Source organism: Poecilia mexicana, unplaced genomic scaffold, assembly GCF_051168715.1.
Source record: "Poecilia mexicana isolate PSO_F unplaced genomic scaffold, ASM5116871v1 scaffold_13, whole genome shotgun sequence".
Classification (NCBI taxonomy): Eukaryota; Metazoa; Chordata; class Actinopteri; order Cyprinodontiformes; family Poeciliidae; genus Poecilia; species Poecilia mexicana.
Genome location: NW_028263382.1, coordinates 31,667,073 through 31,692,464, shown reverse-complemented (window position 1 = coordinate 31,692,464; position 25,392 = coordinate 31,667,073). Strand labels below are relative to the sequence as shown.

Below are 25,392 nucleotides of genomic sequence, written 5' to 3'. Positions count from 1 at the left end.
AAAAGAATGTGCACATTTTGTACATTGTTAATTGGCTAATTAGACAATGTACGAAATGTCCATGTCCACATTAAATGACATACTATTTACAAGTAGTGATAATAAAAATATGTGCAACATTAAAATTGTACAGATACCAGCATGGATGAAGTTGAGTTTATTGGGAGTAGTGGTGGTTATAAAGTATATCAGCTGCTAGGAGGAAGGATCCTTTATAACAGGGGTCCCCAAACTACGGCCCGCGGGCCGCCTCCACATTTGGTCCGGCCCCCTGAACAATACCAGAGAGCATTCAGTTTTTTTTTTTTTTTTTTTTTTCATTTATTGTATTTTCCAGTTTATATGTGGATTTTTCTTCAACCACACTTCCTCTTTAGCAGGAAGTGTGTCCTTTAAACTGTGGGGCGCATTGCTGCCATCTGTTGGACTTTTAGGGAACTGCTTGACGGTTGTTTGCTAGCGGTAGAGCAGATGAGATGAACACACGCGTCTGTTATGAACGCCGCATTCCAGGTTGAATTTTTCGAAGCAATGCTAAGTAGCAGCTTATACTTCAAAACAAGCCTTTATGTTAACATATGATAAATTAATATGTTAAAGTTACTTTCCCTCAATGGAATATATACTAGTCAGTCCCAGTGACCGTTTCACTCATGGTTTTTGCCCATGGTCTTTCTGGGTAAAAATCAATCGAGAAACTCCCCCCGCCCCCTCAACAATCTCCGGCCCCCCACCAGAGAAGGGAAAAGTTATGTGGTTCTCACAGGAAAAAGTTTGGGGACCACTGCTTTATAATGTCCCTTTGTGGATTTAGTGCAAAGCCGCATTAGGTCATTTTTATAAATATATTTATTTTGCATATTTATTAAAAGTGTCACAATGTCCTGACAGTATAACATGAAATGAATAGTTCATAAAAAATAAAAAAAAAACACTACTCTCATTGGTCTGTAACAACTAATCAGAGCCAGGAGGAGGGTCTTACTGCTGTCAATCATAGTCATGTACACGCTGCTCAAGATTGGCGGTTTGCAACAGCGGTGCTAATGGTGGAGAAACAACGTTACAGGAAAACTTAATTAAATGACATTGGTGGTCATGCTAACTAGTCTTAGCATTCACGGCAAATAGCTGCATAGAGCAGCGAGAGTGTGAATAGCTTGTACACAAGCCTGATTGACAGGGCTAGGACTCTCCTCCTGGCTCTGATTGGTTGTTTCTGACCGAGAGAGAGTAGTGTTTTTCTGCAGATGGCAATAGGACAGCAAGGAGGAGACTTAAGAACTTAATTTTTTCATAAATTATCTGTCTCATGTTATACTGTCAGGACATAAACAAATGTTTTCTACACATTTATTATTGACAAAATTTACTGTTGCTTTAACTGTGATGCAGTTTACAGATTTATGAGTCTGTGGAGGCATAACTCTGGTATCGGGGGGAGTCATGAGGTGGTGAACTTTTGACTTTTGCTGTTTTGTCCTCTTTCAGCATCTGTTCTGTGAGACTGAAGGTTGAAATACAATGCGCAAAAAATGTAAATGGAAAAAAATAGAGAGAAGCTGTTTTTCTTGCTTATCCCACTACATTTTGAAAATATGATTTCTGTAAAGAACTCATCTGTGGTGGTAATAATTTTAATGCACATACGATGCCATTTTGATTGAGTGGTTTGGATTCAAACGAAAACAGTAGGAGATGCAGCTCTACAATGATTTCATTACACAAAAGCAATCCAGACTTGCTCACGCAGAAACAGTTTGATGTTCAGAGATTGAAACTGTTTTATTTGCTCAATGGAAGTAGTTGTAATTGCAGCGATGCACTTTCCCTGGTCTGTGTTGCTAGGGACTCGAATCTTTTGAGAAAACCACAGCAGAGCAACACAGTGCTGCATGCAAACAGAACATGTTTCTCCTGAGGTTCACCAAGGTTTGTTTTGCTCCTGCATACATGGCATGGCAGGGTTGCAAAAGAATTACATTTGTCTGTGCTGATTTCCATTACTAACTACTGTTAGGTTGGCAACAGAAAATGTTCCACTGAAAGATAAAATGAAGGCTGCCGAGCAAATTTGAGGTCGGGTTTTAAAGTTTTTCTCTTGAAGTCTCAGCTCTTCCCAGAATTTAAAGATTTGTTTTCTCTTTTCGTTACATTTAGGATGTTAAAATGTTAAAAAATGTTGCAGACAAGAAGGGAGAAGGGGAGTGGCCTATAGCAAAAACCTGCTGTTTATTATTAAGAATGAGAACATATGGGCTTTCACACCTCAGTCTCCAAAATTCTCCAATAATAGAAGCAGATTAATCCAAAATATGGATAACATCGACACCAACTCTGTATCAAATCATGCTAATATGTTTTATAAAGTACTTTGCAAATACCTGTGAACTGTTTTTAAATTTTTGTTCTTGCTTTGAGCAAAATAATTCAAAAGAAAAAACACATAAATCCCTACAGGTCAGAAGTTTGATGATATATTAAATGTAAATAAAATAAAAAATATATATAAAAACTATAACAGTATCAGTATTGGTATTGGCAACACGGCCGTCTTTACTCTGGTACTCGTCGCTTTCTTTAAAATAAAAAAAAGAGTTGCTAGGAGAGTTTGAAATACTGATTGACTACAACAACAAACTTTCCATGTTGACAATACTGATTAAATAAGCTTCAACAGCTTTGGGAAAATTCTGAGTACGCCTTAGGAAAAAAGAATAACATGGTTGTATATTGTGTAAGGATTCCACCGTCGGCTAACTATTAGCTGCTGACGATGCTAAAGTTAGCATTTGGGTCAGAGCTAAAAACAAAGGATATTTCACAGCTAGAGAAGTCTTTGAGAATCTGCAGTTCAAAACTATTTAAACCTGAGCTGAATAGTTCTAAGCTATAAAGACGTTCTCTAAAACAAACTTTTGAGATTAGCATAAAAAATCAGTTTAGCCAAACCTGGACTTGTCTCATGAGCTTGAAGCATCATTACACTCCTAGTCACATGTATTTACTTTCTTTGTTTTTTGCCGACAATAAGACATGTCTGAGGTTAAACTATGAAAAAGCTGCTTTTCACTGACTTAATATTTACCCAAAACCACAGGACGGATTATTATTCTGTTTGCCAAGAGACGGAGCTGCTGATGGTTTTTGACACACCTTTATGAAAGGGAGTTGATTTTAAAAAATATTCTGCATTATCTGGGAGTAAAGGGAAGTGAGTTTTCACAACAATGTCAAAGACAATTGTGTTTTATTTCAAGGTCAACATCTACTGTAACGAGCTCCAGGGTTAAGGAAGTTTTAAAGGAACAAGGACATGTGAGTCAAATAAAAACATGAAAGTGTTGTACCCATCGATAGGAACTATTTCTAAATTCAGATCATGTCTGTATTTCACAACCTCAAGAATTTGAATAAAATTCCGACTCCATATCTGAACAATTATTTCCTCTTAATATTTTTTTTATTTTTTTATTTTTTTTATCGGGACATTGATATTTCATATTATCTCTGCTCTTTCTTTCGTCAGATCTTCTCTTTTTCAGGAATTTAAAAAAATGCCTTCAACACACACACTGATCCACTGTGTTATCATTTGCTGTGAGTACCGGTGCTAGCTGATACCGGCTGACTTTGTGTCAGCATTTCCTAGAAAATTGGAGCCAAATTCACGCAGACAGTAAACAGAAATAATCCGAAATAAACAGTGAAATCAAACTCAATCCTCAGCAGCTCCCTCCTCATGCAGGGAGGTGAGAACAGAGGAATTGTGGCTACTAGTGATATTAAGGAGATGAGTGGCAACGTTTCGTGAAAGCTGAAGCAAGTATAAAGACCTCTGCCTCGTCCCATCACGCTGGGCATAACAACGATCACGGTACGCAGAGACAAAATCACCTGCAACTCTAAAAATCACTGTAGAAGATTCATCCTAATGGAAAAATCTGACAGGCTCACGCAGTTGTTTTGGAGGAAGTCAGGCCTGCTTAAAGAATATAATAGAAATACCTTTTTATTGTTCAACAGAGAGGAGAGTCAGGTGTAACACCAGGGGAAAAGCTCATATTTGCTGTGTATCACAGAAGATACGTTTTTGGTGTTCACAGATTCTCTAGATGTTTGGCCTCTGGATTCCGACAATGCTTCTTTGATTTTCTTTTTTTTTTTTTTTTGTAGCTTTTGCTGAAAAGGTTGTGGTGAGTCAAGCTAATAACATGATTTTGGATCCTAGCTAAAGCTGCAGTTTGTAACTTTAACAAAAAATATGCATTTTATGTATTTGCTAAAACTGTCACTATGTCATGACTGTATATAATGAGACAAATAATCTGTGAAAAAAAAATCAAGCTCCTCCCTACTGTGCTCCTACTGCCACCTGCAGAAATACACTGTTCCTAATCATAAACAACCAATCAAAGCCAGGAGGAGGGCCTTACTACTGTCAGTGATGCTCATGTACATGCCGCTCATTGTGGTAATGGTGAAGAAACAGCTTACAGTTACAGGAAAAAAAAAATGTGTATCCGCTGTCATCAGGGGCTATGCTATCTAGCCTTAGCATTCACAACAGACGCTGGTGTGGCGAAGCAGCTCTAGCCTTGCAGAGAGCAAGGGGGAAGGTGTGAGAAGCATGTACATGAGGGTGATTGACAGCACTATGATACTCCTTCTGACTGGTTGTTTCTGACTGACCGGAGTATTTCTGCAGTAGAAGTACTTAAAGGAAGCAGAGGAGCTCGAATTGGTTTTTGCACATCTGTCTTGTATTATGCTGTTATGACATAGCAACAGCTTCAACAAATGTGTAAAAAACATGTTTTTATTAATAAAAGTTACAACTTGCTGCTTTAAATAAGCCACAATGCACATTTGACCAACCTTATAAAAGTATTGGTATCTAAAGTTTACTTGTGTTTAGTAGGAGAGCACATTAGAAAGCTAGAGTCAACCTGCCTGAAAGATGATTCAAATCATCGGAAAAGTTTCTACTGACAACTTATTTTGATGTGATTATAAACAAGGTAAATCTTTAACAGCAGCAGCTGCAGCCCACTCTCCGAAGCCCCCCCTCCACACACACGCACGCACACTTTTAATCACCTCTTATCATTTCTTCTGACCAGTCTAGTCAGACGGTGGGTCTGTCTTTCGCTCAGAAATCCAGCAGCCATTAAAGTCTCTCATGAGGAAAGCCTTAAAGTCACAGCTGGGGTGTCAGTCAGCTGTGATAGCTGAGCTGTGACAAGCACAATCTTTTGATCTCCATCTATCTCCAGTTCGCTAAAGCAAATCTGGGTTTATTGCCTCCCTCCTGCTGTTCTGTCGAGCCGTTATTCCCTTTTATATGCCTCTTCGGCTTCCCCAACCGTTCTTCCCCCGGTCTCTGCGTCTTCACGCTCCTATATTTCCCTCCATTCATTACGCCACGAGCCAGAGGCGTCTCTGAACCTGTCCCATCCCGGGAGAGGTGACCTTCATTGATGAAAAGCCCAGCCACCGAGTGGTATTTCTAAGGCACCACTGCCTCTTATTTCCCTGTGTGGTATTCCTCCTCGTCTCTGTGTGCGGATGCTCTGTGAAGAAGTTCAGCTCCAGCAATGCAGCAGAGTTAACGGGGCAGTATTATGTAAAATCGACTTTTTTTCAGCTTTACAACATTTTCTAATGTTAATCCCTCATCAAAAACATACCTGGAGTGTTGCCGGAAGATTTTATTCTAAGTGATAACATAACACAGATTAGAAGGGAAATAAAACATAGAATGATTGAAAGCTTTAAACAAATTTGAATATTTCAAATCTGATTGAAACCTTTGTTATGGTGATTGACTTAGTTTTTAATCTTTGTTTTGTTGTTGTTTCTTCTCTTGCTTGTTTTTATTAGTTGATTCTATGTATTCCGTTAATATTTGTTATTTGTAACAAATACATAAGGGTTCGCACATGTAAGCTGAGTAGCTTCAGCCTCCACCTTTTCCATCTACGCAACATTATGAATTATTTTTATTTGACTTTGTTTTGAATTTCTTTGATTTCACTTTGAACACTGATTGACTAACCACTATTATTATTATTATTTATTATTATTTATTTATTTTATTATTATTTATTATTATTATTATTATTATTATTATTATTTTATTATTATTATATATGTATCTGTGTGTTTTAGGTTGAATAAACTAAAACACACAGAATAAACTGTGTTTGTGTGTTTTAGATTGAATATGTTTTGATTACTTTTTGCACATTATCGTTCCTCTGTTTGGGTCTTAACTGCTTCTAGAAACAATCCCTGTGCTAAAAATAAAACAACTGTCAGTTTCAAGGCAGTAAGTTCATATTTATTTATTGTTGTGTGATGAAACACTGTACCTCGTTTTTAAACCTGTACCGTTACGAGTAGGACATCAACTGTGACGGTTGGTCAAAACTGACCAGATTTACACAAAAATGTCAAAATTTGCACAGAAACATAAAATGTGACCATAAATAACATATGTAGACAGTTCATCAGCGAAAGAAAAGTACATTTTTTGGGTTAGTTACACTTCAACAACATAATTCCATTGTTAGCTTGGCGCAGTCTTCACATACAGAGTTTGACAAGAATTGAAATGTAAAGTTATGACTAATCAGGAAATACACAGTATTAAAGCTTTTTGTATTGATAGATTAGCAAAATAAAAGTATTGAGAGAAGAGGAATTTAAACAGGCCGCTCAGTCAAGACATATAAATCAAAGATCACTTCCTGCTTCATGTCAAGAAATGTGCAATTTGAAAGCGGATTAAAGTTTTCATCTGAGGTATAGACGAGCGTATTTGAACTCGACCTCCTCTGTTTGTGTTCCCAAACGCTGCTTCTCTGCTCACTCCCGACTTCCTTCTTCATGCAAAATAATGCGCTCTCTCCTAAAATAGCGCCATTACATAACTAATCCTTTAGGAAAACGAGCCACTCTGCGATAAATAAAAGCGATTGATTCTAACTTGGCTAGCTGCTCCATGCCAACTGCCAAACTGGCAAAAACATTTGCCGTGGCGACGTCACAGAACGCTGACAGTTCGGTACAGATGACTAATCAATAAAGCTCTGCCAAACAAGCTGACATTGATTATTTTTAGAAGGGGAATGCAGCACACGAGAACGCATAACTCGGATGAATGCGTGAATGATTTTTCATTTTCCACGGCTCTCCACAGTCCTCTTCTCGGCGTGCGCCCCGCAGCTCGTTTCAGAGATGCACACATAGAGATAGAAAGGGGGGGAAGAAAAATAAATAAAATTAAAGCATGAGACTCATCTGCATTCCGCCCTTGCTCCCCCCCTTAAAGTCAAGTCATTTTTCACTCGCAGTTCTTCCGCAGGCAGCCTCGCACTTGTTTTAATTCCTGTTAAATGAATGTTTTGTGCTTCTCCTGAAAACACAGCTGCTGAAGTGGCTTGAAAGAAGGAAAGAAAAATTTTCCTCACTAATTTGACAATCAGCAGCAGGGGTAGGGAGTGGGGGGGAGTGGGGGAGATAAAGGTTCATGATCATGATTAGAAGTGACATCTCTTAAAGACAGTACTGAACACATCATCATCTAGTCTGGTATTTTTCATCTGCACCTTTGTCAACAGATACTCTTTTGTGAAATGGTTTGCATGTGCATTAAAAAGCGCATTGGAGCATCGCCGCTTTGCAGAATATGTAGCAAGAAATGGCTTGTGATGGCACACTGAGGACAGATAATCACAACCCAGCAACACTGCTGCTGCTGCCTGGAGGACCTCAGGGGAGAAGAGCAGAAAGGAGGTGGTGAGGAGAAGAAGAAAAAAGAAAAACACTTGCGTAATGTCATGGCTTCAAAGCTAATCTTTTGCTTACGGGAACCATTTGCTTTGATTATTCTGGGTAACGATCTCCAAAGAGTGTAAGGTTTGATTTTAATTGCTGCTTTTTTTTTCTTTTTCTTTTTTTTTTTAACTTAAATTTACTTACTCACTTCTTTGGTCAATATACAGTTTTTACTTTTCGTGTTCACTTGATGTTTTGAAATCACCATGCAGATCTTAATATCAGACCAAAATAATTGGCGTTAATACAGAAAGCAGTTTTTAAATTATAATTTTATTTAATAAGCAAAAAAAAAAAAAAACCTGTCCAAACCAACCTGGCACGAAACGGTAATTGCTCCCTTTTGGTAAATCAATCATTACCTTTGATTAACCTCATGTTTTGGCTTCCTTACGCTACAGTCATGCAGTTTTTGTTGGTCATCTTTTATACTTCTAATTAACTGTGACCGCAACAAGACTTCTGTGTTAAAGCTTTACGACCTCAAAGCAACTTGAATTCACAGAAGAAGAATGTAGATGCCACACAGCAGCTCATTATTACTGGATGTAATAACTGATCCATTCATGGATCAATGTTAAGGTTTATTCAGCAGTCGGAGTAACGTCTTCTGCTGGTGCAGGATTACATCTCATGTGACCAGCATCACTTATGGAAGTGGTATAAAACTTTTTTTTTTTTTTGCCATGAAAAGATCAGAATTGGGATGTTAGGAAAAAGTTAGATATGAGTGGCAAATGTGTTAAAAAAAAAAAAAAAAAGCGTATTTTGGGTGTGTGAATGTAGCCTAAGTTACATTATCAGTAACCACAACTCTTTCAGATCACTTTACATTTTCAAAACAATATTTATATTAAATACAGAGGGGAAAAAAAACGTAATAAAGGGATGCGGTGCATGTTAGGGTGGTCATAGAGGGTCGATCAAATAAACCAACAATTCTAATCTTTCCAAAAGGAATAAAAAGTCCTGGGAGTCATTTTGTGACCTTCTACTTGGCCACACTTGGGTTGCAAGGATTCGGAGGACACCAAAAAACTCAATACTTTCTACCAAAGATATAAACAAAAAAACTAGTCAAAACTGGAACAAAACTTTGATTGAGATGTTGTGGTGTAACCTTAAATGGTTAATTTATGCTCCAAATCCTTCCAATAATAAAAGCAGCTGAAATAAAAGCAATTCTACAAAGAAAAGTTTCCTCCTAAGTCACATTAAAAACTCACTCCATGTATCAAACACTTGAAAACAATTGTTATCCTCCAAACATTATAAAAATCTATATAAGGCTGTATAATTTTCTACCACAGTCTACAGAACCCAGGTGTATATGAATGTGAGACATTGTGAGTGATTCTATGTTGACTTCGTCCGTCTTGGTCGTGAGCAGCTACCATGGTGACAGTCAGTGCGGCAACAACTTGTTACACTTAACGACGACTTACACGCTGCTTTGCTATTCATTCCCCCTCCTTGGAGACAAATGTGGTTTTTCTGCTGGATTGTTCAAATAAATTCCTTCTTCACGGTTCACACTTTAAAAATTCACTCTGCTAGTCGTTTAAATCAGTTTTTAAAGAGAACAAGTTACAAAACTGCGGCCATTTTCCCCTCTCTCCCTTGCTATACTTTTAATGTTGACATCTTGTCAAGCTGTAATATTTTTTTAATCCGTTTGATAAATTTTACATCCAGTTCCCGATGAATAATTCAGAATCCTTCGGGGAGTGTTTGTCAATAGTTTGTAGTGGGATCGCAGCAGTTTAAGTTTCGCGGACGTCTGCGCTTCAGGCAGACGGGTTTAAATAAAACATGGGTTGAAGCCGTCCCATCCGTGGAAGCCTTGCCTCTTATTTGCTGAATACATGATGTCCTGCATCTGCAGTTTGTTGCAGTGCATCAGGAAGCAGACAACAGCCTGTTAGGGTTATGGCATAAATGCGTGTGAGTGTTGCCAGAGTCACTTCATGTGAGCGTGGGCCTGGGGTTGTGATTACGTTCCGTGGGTTTGCCGTACAGCTGAGCCGGTGTAGTCCCCTGGGGTCTTTTTTGTACCGGAGGGCAACATGATGGAACCTGATGGCGGCGGCGGCGAACAGATGGCGCGAGTGTGTTAGCATGCCTACGAGAAGTCAGGGGTCAGAAGAGGCTGTTTATCCAGTCAGGAGACAACATCCTCCCCCCCAAATGATCACCCTAACCTGTTAGCACCAAACAAAATACAGCGTGGAGGTAGCACGACCCTTTCAATTATCGCATAATTTCCATGCAAGCGTCTTACAGTGAAGGGAAAATCACAATTATTTGCTGCTTCAAGGTAAAAGCCGAGTGGGTTGAGCATTTAGAAATGCCATATTGTCCACATTAAAATAAATATGCAGCTTTCATGAGGATATGTGTACAAATATACACCAGCAAGTCACCTTATTATACTCTATTTTATCTTTAGAATTTTTACTTTATTAGTGCTCTTCTTAACACAATTTTTGAACCATTCCTGGGACATTTAGTTCCATATCGATATGACAGCATCACTGAATTTCAGTAGATTTCTTGGCTGTCCATGATCAGTCTCCTGTTCCTTTACTCCACTAGTTTGAGATTTTGTGAGCGTGAGGAACATTACACTGCTAAATACTAAGATTTAGTATTTAGCAAAAATACTAAATCTTACCAAGTATTTTTGGTCTGGTTTCTAGTGTAAATATTTGGTAACACTTTATTTGAAGGGGGTTGAATAAGACTGACATGACACTGTCATAAACATGACATAACACCTGTCATGAAAATCAATAAGTCTTCATGAGTAGTTATGACTGTTGTCATAAAGCGTCATTCGGTAAATAATGACACTTTTAATACAAAGTTGACATGATTCAAAATGTCTTCGTTATGACAACTTGTCATTAACAAAGAAATGACAAGTTTCTTTGTTAATGAAGAAACTCCATTAACAGTCTTATTCAAACCCCCTTCAAATAAAGTGTTACCAAATATTTTAATATGCTTCAAATAAGATGGAACTAACTTACAAGTAAGTTTTCAGCAAGATGTAGGAGCTTGTTTTAAGCTTTTTAAAATCACTCTCTGTAAGCTGACGAGATGGCTTTGTGTAAAAATCCCCGTAGTTTCTATAACACTCAGACTATGCAGCAGCAAAAACAATGTTGCATAAGAGTCACTTAAATCCCATTTTCACCCCATCTTGATGCTTGGTTTCTACTTCAGTAAGTCATTTTTTGTGTATATTAGACGTTAAACTGCTTTCATTTGTTGTCCTGATTTGCTATTAATATTAACAAGCAATGTAACAGGTCCACCCGTTAAAGTGGCTGCTGAGTACATATATCTTTTGAAATAAAACTCACACCAGATGTTGGCAGCAGCCCAAGTGCTGTGGGAAGACATACTTCATCTAAACACTGTTAAGGTGAAATGCACAGTCAGGTTTATTAGCATCTTCACTTCATGCTCCAACACCCGTTTTACCTCCCGAACCGCTTCCTTCTCATTCTTCAAATAAAATTGGGACATAGAACCAATTATGATCTGTACATTTATCATGCACATTTGTCATGTACAAAAGGGCTGGGGTTATTTAAAAGATGCTCTTTTTTAGCTTTATATCAGGTGATGTTATTTGCTCCTCAAAAACATAGCTGGAGTGTTGCTTTCATTCATGTTTGAGAAATCCTTGAATCTCTCGTGGCAACCATTCACCTTGTTCCCACAAAGCCCCGCCTCTTTCCAACAAGCCCCGCCTTTTTCCACAAAGCTCTTCCTTGGTGCTGCAGTATCCATCTGAACTGCATGGTTTCTCTGTAGAAATCTTCTGATTACTTTGATTGTTTTTGAGTTTTCAGATCTTTCTTTACTTAAAAAAAAAAAGAAAAAAAAGCTGGTGATTATTTTCATTCAGGGCTTGCTTTGCTGTGAATCCTAAAAAGTGAAAGAAAGGTCGTCCAAAAATGTATATGTTCAGGTATTGTTTTATCTGATGACTGTCTTCTCAGTCTAAATGGTGGAAGACGGATGTTTGCTTTAGCGTGTTTTGCTGGTTCCTCTATTGATGAAAGTGAAAATTGCCTGAGCACAAGATCAGTTTGAAAATACAAAAATTTGCACTCCCCAATCTGTCCCTTAAAATAAAGAACAAGAGAAAATCCTTTGATCTGTAAGCAGGTAAATCCATCAGCTTCTTTGTTCTTGTAACCACGGTGATCTGAAAAAAGTCGCAGCGCTCCAGACCATTAAATGCCGTAATACATGAGAAAAGATGTAATTTTTGTTTGGCAATATAAACAAACAAATGTGGTTGGCACACAAACAGCAAATATCTACATGGACTTGCTTGCCACTTTCTAATAGCTTCATCTACAAATGTATATTAACAGCCCTTACCAGTCTGCTTTAATTAAACTCTAGGTTGTTTGCCTAAACAGCTCATTTCATTGGGCAGGGGTAGGTGTGGATGTGCAATTGAACTCCAGTGTGGACCAACAAAGCAAACTTTGGCCCTCCTAAAAATCTGGGTCTTGGTTCATTTCAGTTGAACTGTGGACCAAGCGGACCGGAGACTGCTCCAAAAGCAGGAAGTGGACTATAGTGCAGGGCATTCTGGGTATCAAGTGTGCAGGTCTACACCTAGCTGGAGAAATGGCTCATGGTCACAGACATAAAATCTTATGCCACTCAATTTCTGCTTCAGAATGATGAAGAAAGTTGCAATAAGAGTTTTCTTCAGACGTTTTCTTGTCGTTTCCTTCATGAGGTCCTTTGGTGCAGCGCCACCGCAGCCGAGGAGGGTAAACAGGTTTTTCAAAGGATTGGATTGGATGGTTTGACACAGTGCAGTGTAAAAACGAACCACACCATCTGAACATGCAACACGTTAGGACTTTTATTCTACTTGACTGTCAGGTGTGAAAACACTCTAAAAGTCTCAATTGAAGTTGACAGAGGTTGGTCTTTGAGTCTGCATTTTATCTTTTACAGCTTGACTTCATCAAGTCGAGCACAAAATCATTTTCAGGAAAACCATGCTGTTGTTTTCTGTGCACGTCTTCTAGCAATACAGAAGATAGATTTTGAGATTGGAGCTCTCTTATTAGTTGACTCACACTCCAGCAGTCAGGAAACTCAGAGGGCATTTTGCCATTTTTTCTTTTTATCCTTCTGAAAACATGAACCTGTAGCCTCGAAGCCAGTCTTCTGTTTGATGAAGATAACATTTTTGCCTGTTGCTCTCATTCTCCTGCTTGTCTTTTCCCCATCTGCTCATTTGCAGGTGATAAATGGGTAAGTGTCCTAACAGTAGAGACCCTGGAGGCGAGAGGTTTTCTGAGGGTGTCGTAGAAAACCAAAACTCTGCAACTCTGGCTTTTATTTGAGGCTGTGATGTTTCAGTCACGGTTCCTTTGACAGAATGATCCACAAGAGGGATCAATATTTCATCCATCTGCTCTCAGCTGTAGTAGACTTCTCTGTTGAGCCCTTTCATCTTCAAAACCCACTTTCTGGGGTCAATTTTCTCTTCCTCGCTCTTGTAGCCAAGTCGTGTCGCGTCCCCGCCTTCTGTGATGCACCAACATTCACCTCACCAGGTTTTAAGCCACTGGAAATGACTGAACTATGACTTTTCTCGGCTTTTCATTGGATCCTTGCTACGTTGGGTCATTTCGAGGGAGAGAATGACTCCAGCGAGAGATCTGCTAAATACCACGGAGCTTCGTGAAGAGCTTATCGTAAAGCAGGACTCACCTCTGAGAGGAGAATGAAAGCATGAATGCAGACAGACCGTGCAGAGTAAAAAATATGTGAAATGCCTCTAACCACAGGGACGGCTGTTTCTGTCACTGTTGTGCCAATAGAAATCCAACATTGTCGGTTTCCCCCAATATCAGACAAATGTTACAGTTGATATGAAACGCAGGAGTCCCAGCGTGAGAGCCGCTCCGACAAATGATAAATTGACTGAGTTCTACAATTTCTTCTGACCGGGACTCCTGCCGTTTGCTGCAAGCAGCTGCTTTGTTCCTGATTGGTTGTCGCTGTACTTTCCAACACAATGCTGCGATTGAAATGCATCATTTCAATACCAGCTTACTCTCTTCCTTTGTGATTACTGATGAAACCATTTTGCACTTTTATGACATACACCCATAGACCCATAATACGTTTAACTTTTTCACATTTTCCGAGGGTACACCCACAAACCTCGTAATATTTTTTCAACTGACTGTAAGTTGGTTTTTTGATTGTGCTATAAAATGGCACTTTGCACCTGGAAATACTTCCCGCTTTTAGAAATATCCTAATACTTAGATTTTAATTTTTTTGCAACAATAAAAAATCTAAAGTTGTAATTTTATTTAGCCCCCCTGAGCTGTTTTAAGTCTCTGGAAGAGGAATTGTGATCATTGTTATTTTTACCTCACGCATATTTTTATTCCAAAAATCATCTTACTAACATACCTTTTTCACAAATTTTGCCCTTACATGACATGTGGGAAACTGCGAATGCGACATCTTCTGGCCTCGTTTCACCCATTACGTTTTTCTTGCCTCTATGCCATAAAGTCCAACTTTGCAGAGTGCAGGTCCAGTATTTGCACTGTCAGCAGATTCTCCCGCCAGACCCGCGGTGAGTGAGAACGGCTCTGCATGCAAACTGCAAATTAGTTTGATAATGGGAACTAATGAACTATAAAATTTTGACTTTGATTTTTATCTGTTTCAATTCTTAAGTTTGACCAAGTGGGCTTTAAGTGTCAATAAAGGTAAACATCGTGTTTTACCTGTTTAAAAGTGTACTTTAAATTATTTTGGCAGATCTTCTCCACAGCTCAGTCTCCTCCATCCTTTTTGTCGTATTCCTTCCCTCCCCTCCCCTCGCCTCATCTCCATGGGGAGCAGAGCAGCTGAAAGCTCTGCTGTCTGAACCTGAAACTCCCACTGGACACTCGAAATTTTGACTCCCTCTGTTCTGATCCAGACTCAAACCACCTGTTCACGACAGCGTTCTCTCTGTAGTCACATTATCCCATTTTATTCTGCATAATTTTTATTTTTTATTGCTGCTTGTTGAAAGGTGCTTATGAATAAAGTATATTATTATTACTACTATTATTAAAAACCTTTTAGTCTGTTCTTGAGTCATGAGATGAGAATAATTTTAAAAGCCTCTTTGGCATCCAATTGACCTTGTTGAAGATTTAACAAAAAAGAAAAAAGAAAGAAAAAAATCACACACTGGAGTTTGTCCTAAGACGATAAAAATGTAGATATTTGAGATTTGGATTAGCTGGACTTTGAGTCAAACCAGGTTTTCTGAAAATCCCACAATTCTAGTTAACAGGAGACCAAGTGGTTCAGCTGTATTCTTGCTGCATGACCAAAACGTTCAACCTGTGATGGTTCTTATACCTGCTGAACTCTTCGTGGCCCATGAAAGCCGTGCACTCCGAGGCAAAACGTCGCACGTCTTAGTTTTAAATGGAAAAATCTCAAATCTGTTACCAATTGTTGAAGCAATTTTATTGTTACTCTGCAACATTTTTCTTCTGTCCATTCTTCTGTGGTGCAGTTTCTATGCACCACAGATTTGGAACAAACTTCCAGAAAACTGTAAAACAGCTGAAACACTGGGTGCCTTCTCAACTTAAAACCCACCTGTTTAGAGTTGCTTATGGCTAAATTAGTATTAGAGTGTGGGTTTTGATGTCTTTGATGTTTTTATTGTTTTATCTTTAGTTTTTATCTATTTATTAATTTCTTTTTATTTCTCTTTCTCACTGTTTACGTTTTAATGATATAAAGCCCCCCGGAAAACGTCCCAGTTAAACGACGTTTAACTAAAGTCCTACGGGGTTTAGAGTCCTAGTTGACGGCGTTTCAACTAAAAACCTAGAGGTTGGAGTCCTTGTCAAACGGTGTTTTTGACTAAAGTCCCAGAGGGTTAGAGCCCCAGTTAAACAACATTTAACTGAAGTCCTAAAAGGGGTGCGGGTTTTAATGTTTTTATCTTTTTTAATCTTTTTCAAAATCTCTTTCTCTTTCTCAATGTTTATTCAATGTCACATGCTGTTTTTATTTTAATTATGTAAAGCACGTTGAAATGCCTTGCTGCTGAAATGTGCTATACAAATAAAATTTGATTGATTGATTGATTACTGCTTAGTCTTGGTAAGCCTGTGTGAAATGCAGCCTAATTTCTCTGTTCTTAGCTGACAGGAGCGCCACCTAGTGTGTGGCATCCTGCTGCTGTAGCTCATCTGCTTCAAGGTTTGATGTGCTGTGCTTTCAGAGCTGGGGTTCTGCATACCTCAGTTGTATTGAGTGGTTATTTGAACAGCTGCTGCCTTTATGCAATCTCAATTTAGTCTGTCAGTTCTCCTCCGACGTGATCAGCAATTCATTTTCTGCCATCACAACTACTGCTCTTAGTAGGTTTTCTCTGTTTTTAAAAAAAAAATTCTCTGTAAACCTAAGAGATGGTTGTGTGTGAATTTATCAGTTTCAGAAACATTCAAACCAAGCCCGTCTGGTAGCAGCAACTGTCCAATGTTTAAAGTTACTCAAATCTCATTTATTCCCTATCTTGATGCTTCGTGTTCATTCAAACACCTATGGATCATAACGAATAAAATCCATGAATGGAAAATGACACAACTGACCAGCAAGATGCAAATCTGCTATTCTATATATCACCACCTGTCAGCTCCCCCTCCAAAAAACCCCAAAGCTAAAGTTAGTTAGCTAACAAGCTAACTAAAACTATTTTCTGAATTACAAAAGCAGTTATCTTCTTGGAAAGTGGGTCAAAACTCACAAAATAACATCACTAGAATAAGCAATCATTTCAGCTAAGTAAATTTAAATATGGTATAATGACATCACAAACAACCTCAACATTTATACTTTTGCTTCTATCAATTAGCGTAGGTAGCACATCTACCTTCTGAAATTCTTGATGTCAGTTTTTCTCCCCCTGTACATCAGTGTTTGCTTGCTCACATGGTATTTCTTAAAACTTTCTTGCCACACATACATTCCTGCAGCACTTTCGAAAAGAAAAACAAAGCAAGAAAACTTCATTGCATTGATTTCCTGCTTCTCTGTGACCAGAAATAGCGCACTGTCGGGTCCCTAGTTGACGCTTCTCTGTTCCAGACAAGCAGGTGGTCGGTGGGGGGGGGGAGCACTGGCAGGCTGGGAATGGAGAGAAGGGGAGCCGACAGCGAACGAGCCTGTGAGAGCCTCCCATGACAGTCGGTCCCAGACGAGGTCAAATAAACAACAAGCCAGTGAGCAGAGCACAGAGGCGTGCCCTGATCCTGGAGAGAGAAAATAGAAAGACAAAAAGAGAGAAAGAAAGAAATGAGAGAGAGAGAGAGACAGTCAGAGACAGAGAGAGAGAGAGAGCGAGCGCTGAGGAATAAGATGACACAGCATGCTGAGGGTTTGGATGGGCTAATGAGTTTGGCTGACATTCCTGTGTAATGCCCCCACCAGACAGATAAAGGGACACTCCTTTTTGTTATATAAAAAAAATCAAGTTTTTTGATCTTTAGGAGAACAAGTCTGTTGTTTCTTATCGCATCAGAGCAGCTAAAAGGTAATTACGTGTGATGGTAATAGACGCTGCAGCAGAGAAAACAATAACGCTGCTGCTGTCCACAGCCTGAACTCACTGAATCTGCTGGTTTCTCCACGCCAGCCCGCGGCTACATGGAGGCAGCATGCAGTTCAGAGCCGAAATGAAGAGAGATGAAGAGGCATTAGTAATATTGACTATATTCACCGATCGATATCCACTTATGCCGCTGTTATAGGTGTGTCTGGGTGAAGTTGCTCCTCCAGTGACCCTGTTTTTTTCCCCTTCTTTATTCCTTCCTTCCTTCCTTTCTCACCACCTCCTGCTTCTTTACTTTACTCATCTTTCTTTACACAATCCAGAGGGTCTGTACCAGCTGGGCGGTCCGCGCTGCGCCCCTCAGAGCAGCATTGAAGGTTTGGAGGATGCAGAGGTGAGTGTTTTCTTCTCTCCTCTTTTTTTTAAATTTTTTATTCTTTGCTTTTGTAGCATCTCTCCCTGTTCCCCATCCTTCTTTTGTAGAGGAAATGTAAAACCCACGTGCTGCTGCTGGTGGTACACGGTGGAAACATCTTGGACACGGCAGGCGGCGACCCGAGCACAAAGGCTGGCGACGTGGCCACGCTGGCCTCGGTGCTGGAGAAGGTGACCCGGGTGCATTTCCAGGCCGCCGAGGAGCATGTGATGATCAAACTGGTGCCGTGTCCGGCCGTGTGCGCCGAAGCCTTCTCTCTGGTGTCCAAGTGAGTAGCGTCAGTAGCACTGTTACTTACCCTGACGTCACTTACAGCTGGTTTTATTTTTTTCTTTACGTGGGACCTTACAAAAATACTCATATTCCCGAAGAAATAGGGAATCCCCAAAGCGTGTTCTTTGGGGAATTTTGTGAATCAATCCAATTTTGGGTTTTTGAAGGTTTCATTTTTGCAAGATCTGTGTTTCTTGTGGCCAATGCACTCCTTGGGGCACAGTCTTGTTTCGTAAAGTGGGTTTTACAACTTTTTTTAATTTAGACTTTCGGTTCTAGTCAACTCTGTGACTCTTGGATGGAAGTTGATGGAATATCAGGGCCAGTGTAAGATTTATCTTTTTAAAATTACAGTCATAATTTTATGAGGACTCAAACACACAAAATACAAACAACAAAAAAACGATGTAAATGAGGAATGTTGAGCATCTTGTTCATTTTTACTTTGGTATAAGTTATACAGATAATATTTAATGCTTATAGAAATACTTTTAACACATCAGCATCAAATTATCATCAGCAGCCTAACTTTGGAACGATCATCCAAACATTTTGAAGACAGAACGACACAGATTGAACTGCTCACCTCAGATACTGATAACTGGTTTTGTCTCGTAATTTTAAGATGTTTTTTATGGAAAAATTGTGAGTTTTTCTGACATTGTTGACTATATTCTCATAATATACATAAATCTTTGTAGCCTAGTACTCCATCATACAACTTGCTTGAAAAATTGTTTCTGTAATTTCTTTGTTTAAAAAGAGCGAGCAAGAAAAGAATAATTTAAAATCAGAAACTGGATCTGGTATGAAGAAATCTGAGATTTTAATTTAGTAGCTGTTTTTATATTTTTATGTGGGAAACCACTGTGAGGCTGTAAATAATTGCAAAGTGTTAGTAATCAAGCCATTCTGTCAGTATCTTTTAGAATCCATACTTATTGAACTCATCTGTAAATCCTACAAGCTTTGTACATCTAGAGAGTGAATTTGTTGCTCGTTCTTCTTTGCGTAGTTCAAGTTGCTGAGATTAAGAAGATGAAGAACTGGGAGAAGGTCAACATCCATCTCAGTCTTGAGTTGTTTGCTGCTTTTAAAGAGGCAGTATTACATAAAATCCACCATATTATAATATCATTTCATCATCAAAAACACATTAATTCTTTCATGTCTGAGGAATCCTCGAATCTCCCGTGGCAACCATTTGGGGTCGGTCTGCCTTCACGTTTGCTCTCACAGTGCACCCTTTCCCTGTGACTCCCCCTTTCAGCTTCTCCAGACTAACAGCAGCAATTAGCAAACACCTAAAAATGGTTGTAAATGTCATAATGACAAGCAGTGTTGTGATGTCACACTGGAGGCGGAGCGTCAGAAAGAGCAGGAGCTCCTCAAAGAAACAGACACCCAATTTCAAGGTCTCAAATTACAAAGTCAAATTTCTTTTGAGTTATGTTTGATATAAACAGCATTTTTATGAATGAAACTAGCATTTTGACTTGATTTACGAATGTCACTTTCTGACTTTATGACTCAGAAATATCACCATTTTATACAGTATTCAAATTGTCTGAGGTGTACCTATATGTAAATACTTTTCTAGGTTGCTGGAGGCCATACAAACTATTTCAGATGGGAATAAGTTATCTTTTATTGATTTTGATGCGAATAAAAATTTGCTGGGGTCTCAATTTGGGTACAAAACCAAAAAAAAAAATCTTAAACACCAGTTTTTGCCACAGGCTTTTTTGTGAACAATTTGATGTGGAAATCCAAACTTCCAAGCGTTTAATAGGATAATATGATCCACCCTCCGCCTCGTGCCGCGGGAAGGAGAAAACAAGCCGACACGTAGCTGCGGGCGGTCGCGATGAAATGCTCAGCCTTTTCACAGAGGATGAGAGAACAATGCGACATTGTAGCTCCTGCTACATATCTCCAACTTTTTACATGACAAACTAGTTATTTATGTCACATAATTCCCAAACATTTAAAAAGCAAAAAGAAGACACTTTTAGAAACGCAGTCCTTTCCCCAGATCTGGCGAAGTGTCCCAGAACAGTTTCCTGAATGAGGAACTGGGTCAAACCTGATGATATTTCTGTCAGAATCAGGATCAGCATGCGGTCCCGCTAACAAATGAACACCCAAAAACACGGAGTCAGTTTGTAACTCTGTGCTTTTTAAAAGAATTCATGTTTGTTCTCTAGAGTTGATGACCTGTGCTCCTTGTGTCATCCACTTGGCATTCACATCCATATTTATGGACCAGAGTCCACTTCAACGAACCGCAACCTTGGATTTTAGCCAGATCAGAGTTTGGTTTTTTGATCTGGACTAGACTTCCTAAGCAAACAAACTAGAGTTCGATTAAAGTGGACTAAACAGGGCTGGTGTGAATGCATTCTAAATCGCAGAATAATGAACGGGAACCAGAAAACATCAAGAAGCTTAGGAGACAGATTTGTATTTACCTTTTTTATTATTATTATTTCTCCTTGTCAGAAGGGACGTATTATTTAAACACAAACAAGTCCTTCAGACAGATCCATTTGAAAGCCTTTGTTGTTTTATTTTCAAAGAAAACCTCTGAAATACTCCAAACAGCAACCAGCACCCTGACGGGGCTGACGGTGACCTTGCTGCTTGTACTATGAATATTAGCTTTACTCAACCAACATGAGAAAGTTGCGTATTCAAATTGTACTCTGTCAAGCACACAAATTGAATCTATTTTCCTACCATCTTGTTTGAGTCACTGCTTGCAAAATGTATCAAATACCCAAGTCTTTAAGAGGAAATAAAAAGTAGTCAAATAAAATGTTTTATTAGAACCTTTTCTGCACACCAACTTAAATATTCACCACATTACCTGACTTTGGAGAGCCTTCAAACATCAGGGATTAAGGTGCAAACCTGCTAAGAGAACTGGGGAAGGGAAGGGCAATTGGAAAACTTTATTGATTAAGACCTCGTAAACAGACAGTGTGAAGATAATTGAAGTGCAGAGGAGAATCCTTATTTCTCAAAAGTATGTTGAACATTAATTTCCAAATGCTTTTAAAGGAGAACTATGTATTTTCCAGGCACATGCTGCCATTTTATAGCACAATCAAGTCAAGTTCAGTTGTTAAAAAAATCCTACATGTATCAAACGTGACTTAATAGAAATTTAACTTCATAATTTAATGCCTTGAAATTGGGCCTTTGTCTCTTTAAAAACTCCTGCTCTTTCTGAAATTCTGCCTTGAGGATGTCATCCCAACATGGCTCCTCTATTAACCCTTTAGCAACGTTTTTACCAGCATTGCACTGAGAATGAACTCAGCAGATATACTGTTCCGCCCAGTGTTTGCCAATTGCTTCTGGCTAGTCTGAAGAAGCTGAGAGTAGGAGGAACTCTGTCCTCGAAGGCGGAGCTACGTCCACCCAGGCTTTTTGCACAGCTGAATGGTTACCATGGAAAATTTCTCAAACATGCATGAAAGAATCAAAGCAACATTCCAGGTATATTTTTGATGAGGGTATAACTTTATAACATAATATAAAGCTATAAATGTTTTTTTTGAATTGTTAAAATGTGAATGACCTTGGATAAATACTTAGATTACAATATATTATCAATTATTCCTGGATTCTTTGTAGTCTGTCTGGTTCATTACATACTGCCACTTTGCATTCAGGTGTCATTTGTGTATAAGCTTTACAAAAGAGCTTAATTGTTGATGTAGCGAAGGCAGCTCCATAGTAAACAACAGTCGCCCCAATTATGAATCATACACAAGTGTAACACAACACTTGTGCTCATTGCAATTATCTCTGTCTGCTAGTAGTGTGCATGTCTGGGTCATTCAGATGTACAAGAGGTAAAGATATGTCTGTATTTATCTGTTTGCTTTTCTTTCTCCCAACTGCTGCCTTTGAGGCAGCTGCTCAAGTGTAACTAATGATTTCATTTTACATTCAGTGTCACATTTCCCAGTGGTCACTGGTTTTATCTCTGACAGCGTCAATTAGTTTTCACTGCTCTCCAATTATATGCTGAGGATGTTTTTGTCTGAAATGTCACCAATCACCTCGGCTGACAGAATGTATTTGGATTGTGACTGATGTTGGTGCCGAAGGCCAGGAATGTGAAAAGGCAGCAGAGCGGTGGGAGCACGGGGAAGCTTGACATCGACTTGGCTTCTTGCACATCTAGATGAAATATTCAAAACAACAAGCTCCCGTCGGATCCGAGCAACTGTTGAGCTGCTGGCACGCGCGTCGGTTTTCTGTATTTTATTTGTCAGGACACATGGGGCAGAACTTAATCTGTGAACAATCAATTGGATTTTATTGAAAATTATTTTTGCACTAGAAAGCAATCACGAGCTACCAAAGATGTACTATTGCAATCAAAATGCATCGAATTTATTCAAGTGTTTGCTCGTTTAAACAAACAAAAAATAAATAAGAGACGGAGAAGTCAACTTTCAGCAGATAATTTTCTCTATGTTTTGGCAGGATTTCGTGAACATCGTCAAAGTTGCAATATCTTCTACTGTAAAAGCTAATTTGGGGGTAATCATAATCTTTCTTCAGTTTCCAGATCAAGGATTTGTGTAGATTTTACGATTTTTCTTCTGAATGCATTTAAGGAATTAGGGTACCTACCTACTCTGTTTTTTTTTAAGCTCTCTAGCTCCAAAGTGAGTGACAGCATATGAAAACTGCCTAGACACAAAAAATACACAGTATGCACAGAGAAGGGCTATCCACGATTATTGGCACCTTTGGTGAAGTAAAACAATTTTTTAAAACGAATTCATCTTTTATTGCAGTTGCATGTTTTAAAACTTAAATATTAAGAAAAATCTAATGTGTATTATGAGCTTATTTATTCAGGGTGAAAACAAATATTCCAAATAACCATTTCACAATGCAAAGACGAAACATTATTTTGAAGAAGTATTTTCTTATTAATTTTGGCTAATTTAGAATATTCATAACCTTTTGGGTGGATTGATTTTTAATCTATTTAACAATTACCGCAATGATCGATAATTTAATCATTTGGGAATATCAAAATGAACATAAACATTTTGCTGTATCTCTTTTAAGTCCAAAACTCTGTAAATTTCCATATTAATTGTCTAAGAGTCGCTGCACTAGCAAGAAGCTGTGCTTTTAACGCTCTGGCCTTTACCCACATTTATCATAGCTGCTGTTAGCTTTAGACGATGGGACAACTTAAAACTTTTTAGGGGCTTTTTTTGTAACTTAGTTGCGTAAAAATATAAGCTCAACATTATTACTGTAAAACATTCCCCAGAATGAGATTTTAAGAGACTGAACTCTAGTTTAGCGTCCGCTACAGCATGAACGGCCTGCTCCTTTTGGAACTGTTCTAAATCTAAAACATCATAAAAATACACAAAAATGTTAAATTGATCACTGTAAGCTATTATTTTTGCCCAGGCATCACATACTGTGAATAGAGTTCAGATGACGAGGTGGGCTTCGCCATTCGGATGGTCATGTCTGTGTCACATCACTTTCATTTTGAAACATTTAAACATTCCACATGTCTGTTTATTTGCTAATATCTGATTGTTTTTTTTATAGTTATTATTTTACATTTTCACAGCATAAACAACATGTATTAAGTCATTCTTATTTGACCGTTCTCTATCATATGCTGTATATGCTTCATATCATAATTAATTCCCAGTTTAGTCCTAATGTCCACACAGCGATATGCCTAAACAGGCAATTAAACTTCTGCTGACAACGGTGTGGTGGTTTCACTCTCCAGTTAAGTTAAACAAAGGCTACATTCCTCCACAGATGGCTGCTGATCCTGTGCATACTCTCACAATATGTGCTGTCAGTGGGCATCCGTGCACGCCCACACACCCCACACACAACACTCAGTCTTTTGTCAGTTAGCTGTGTGAGCTCTAATGACAGTGTTGGGCTTGTGGGTGTTCAGAGACTCATTTATTCGAATGCCAACATAAACATCTAAGGAAAAGGAATTGTGACTGTGTGGATAATTCGCTCTGAGTCTGGGTAACAGTTTGGCTGACAAATCACACCTCGGAGTGGATGCGGCAAAACCTCTTCGCACCCGAGAGACAAACTTCCACGTAAACAAACTCTGGAGTCATTTCTTGATTCCTGATGTGTGCTGGAGATTCTTATGGATAATGAAATTGCCTTTCTGCTCGTGTCGTCCTTGATGGTGTGCTTGGAGAAGACGTAGTTTGCCCTGGGGGGACGCGGTGGAGCTCGTTAACACGGCGGCTCTGTCGGCTTACAGGATCATACCTAGCGGTGACGGCCGTTAGCCGAGTTTCAGCACATTTGTGATTCGTGAAATACTTCCCACACAGAATCAGTTGGAGCAGGTGAGAGATGAATGTTTTAAGTGTATCATTATCTCTTTCATTTTTTTTCCTTTCCTGTTGGGTTTAGGTTGTAGCCTGTCATAGTTATATCAACATCAGTGGTTGGATTTTGAAATATGCAAAGAATCATGAAAGAAAAAACAAGTACAAGGCTGCTGAAAGCAGAGTTAAAGGTTGCTGTGATAACCTTATGGATGAAACTCCTAATTTGGGAATCGACAGCTAACTCAATGGCCACCAAACGACCAAAACAGTAAAGATTAAATCCCAAATGTGAACAGATAGGATGGAGAGTGATGTTCCATTTTGTCAGAAGAAATGATCTTACAGGCAGTAACAACAATCAGGCAGCAGCTGAGAAATTGTTCTTCATTTGGCTCAGACACTGTAAAACAAGACTTCTGCTGCCTATTTGAAAGTAAACGTGTATGAGGAGAAATGTTAGAAACAAAGAAGTTATTTCATTTTGGAGCCACTCTTCACTTCAACGTTTTTGCTGCTCGTTTACACGACACCAGTGACCAGAGTCTCTCACAATGGCACTTTTTCAAACTGGGTCTCAGAGTGAAGCTTTTCCTTAACACACCCTGCAGAGGTGTTAAGTTCTCTGCCTGTGTTAAAGCACACATTCACAGAACGCCATGTGGATTATTCTACACATGGAACAGGCAGCTGACAACCAAAAGAATGGTGGCTAGCATTGTGCTGCGTTGCGCGACTTAAACTGTTCAGTTTAGCTCAACAATACATGTTACATGATCACTTTGTTTGATTACTTTTTAATGGAAGCTAGTGGAAAGTTGAAGGGTCAAAATTAC

At 38.9% G+C, this 25,392-nt stretch overlaps 1 protein-coding gene across 1 annotated transcript in view; it reads left to right on the top strand.

The window, feature by feature from the left end:
• pitpnm3 (PITPNM family member 3) overlaps positions 1–25,392 on the top strand; it is a 154,447-nt gene that overhangs the window by 79,021 nt on the left and 50,034 nt on the right. Inside the window, exons 4-5 of the mRNA XM_088012065.1 lie at positions 17,800–17,870; positions 17,960–18,180. Of these exons, the coding sequence (XP_087868191.1) occupies positions 17,800–17,870; positions 17,960–18,180 (292 nt within the window). The remainder of the gene's footprint in view (positions 1–17,799; positions 17,871–17,959; positions 18,181–25,392) is intronic.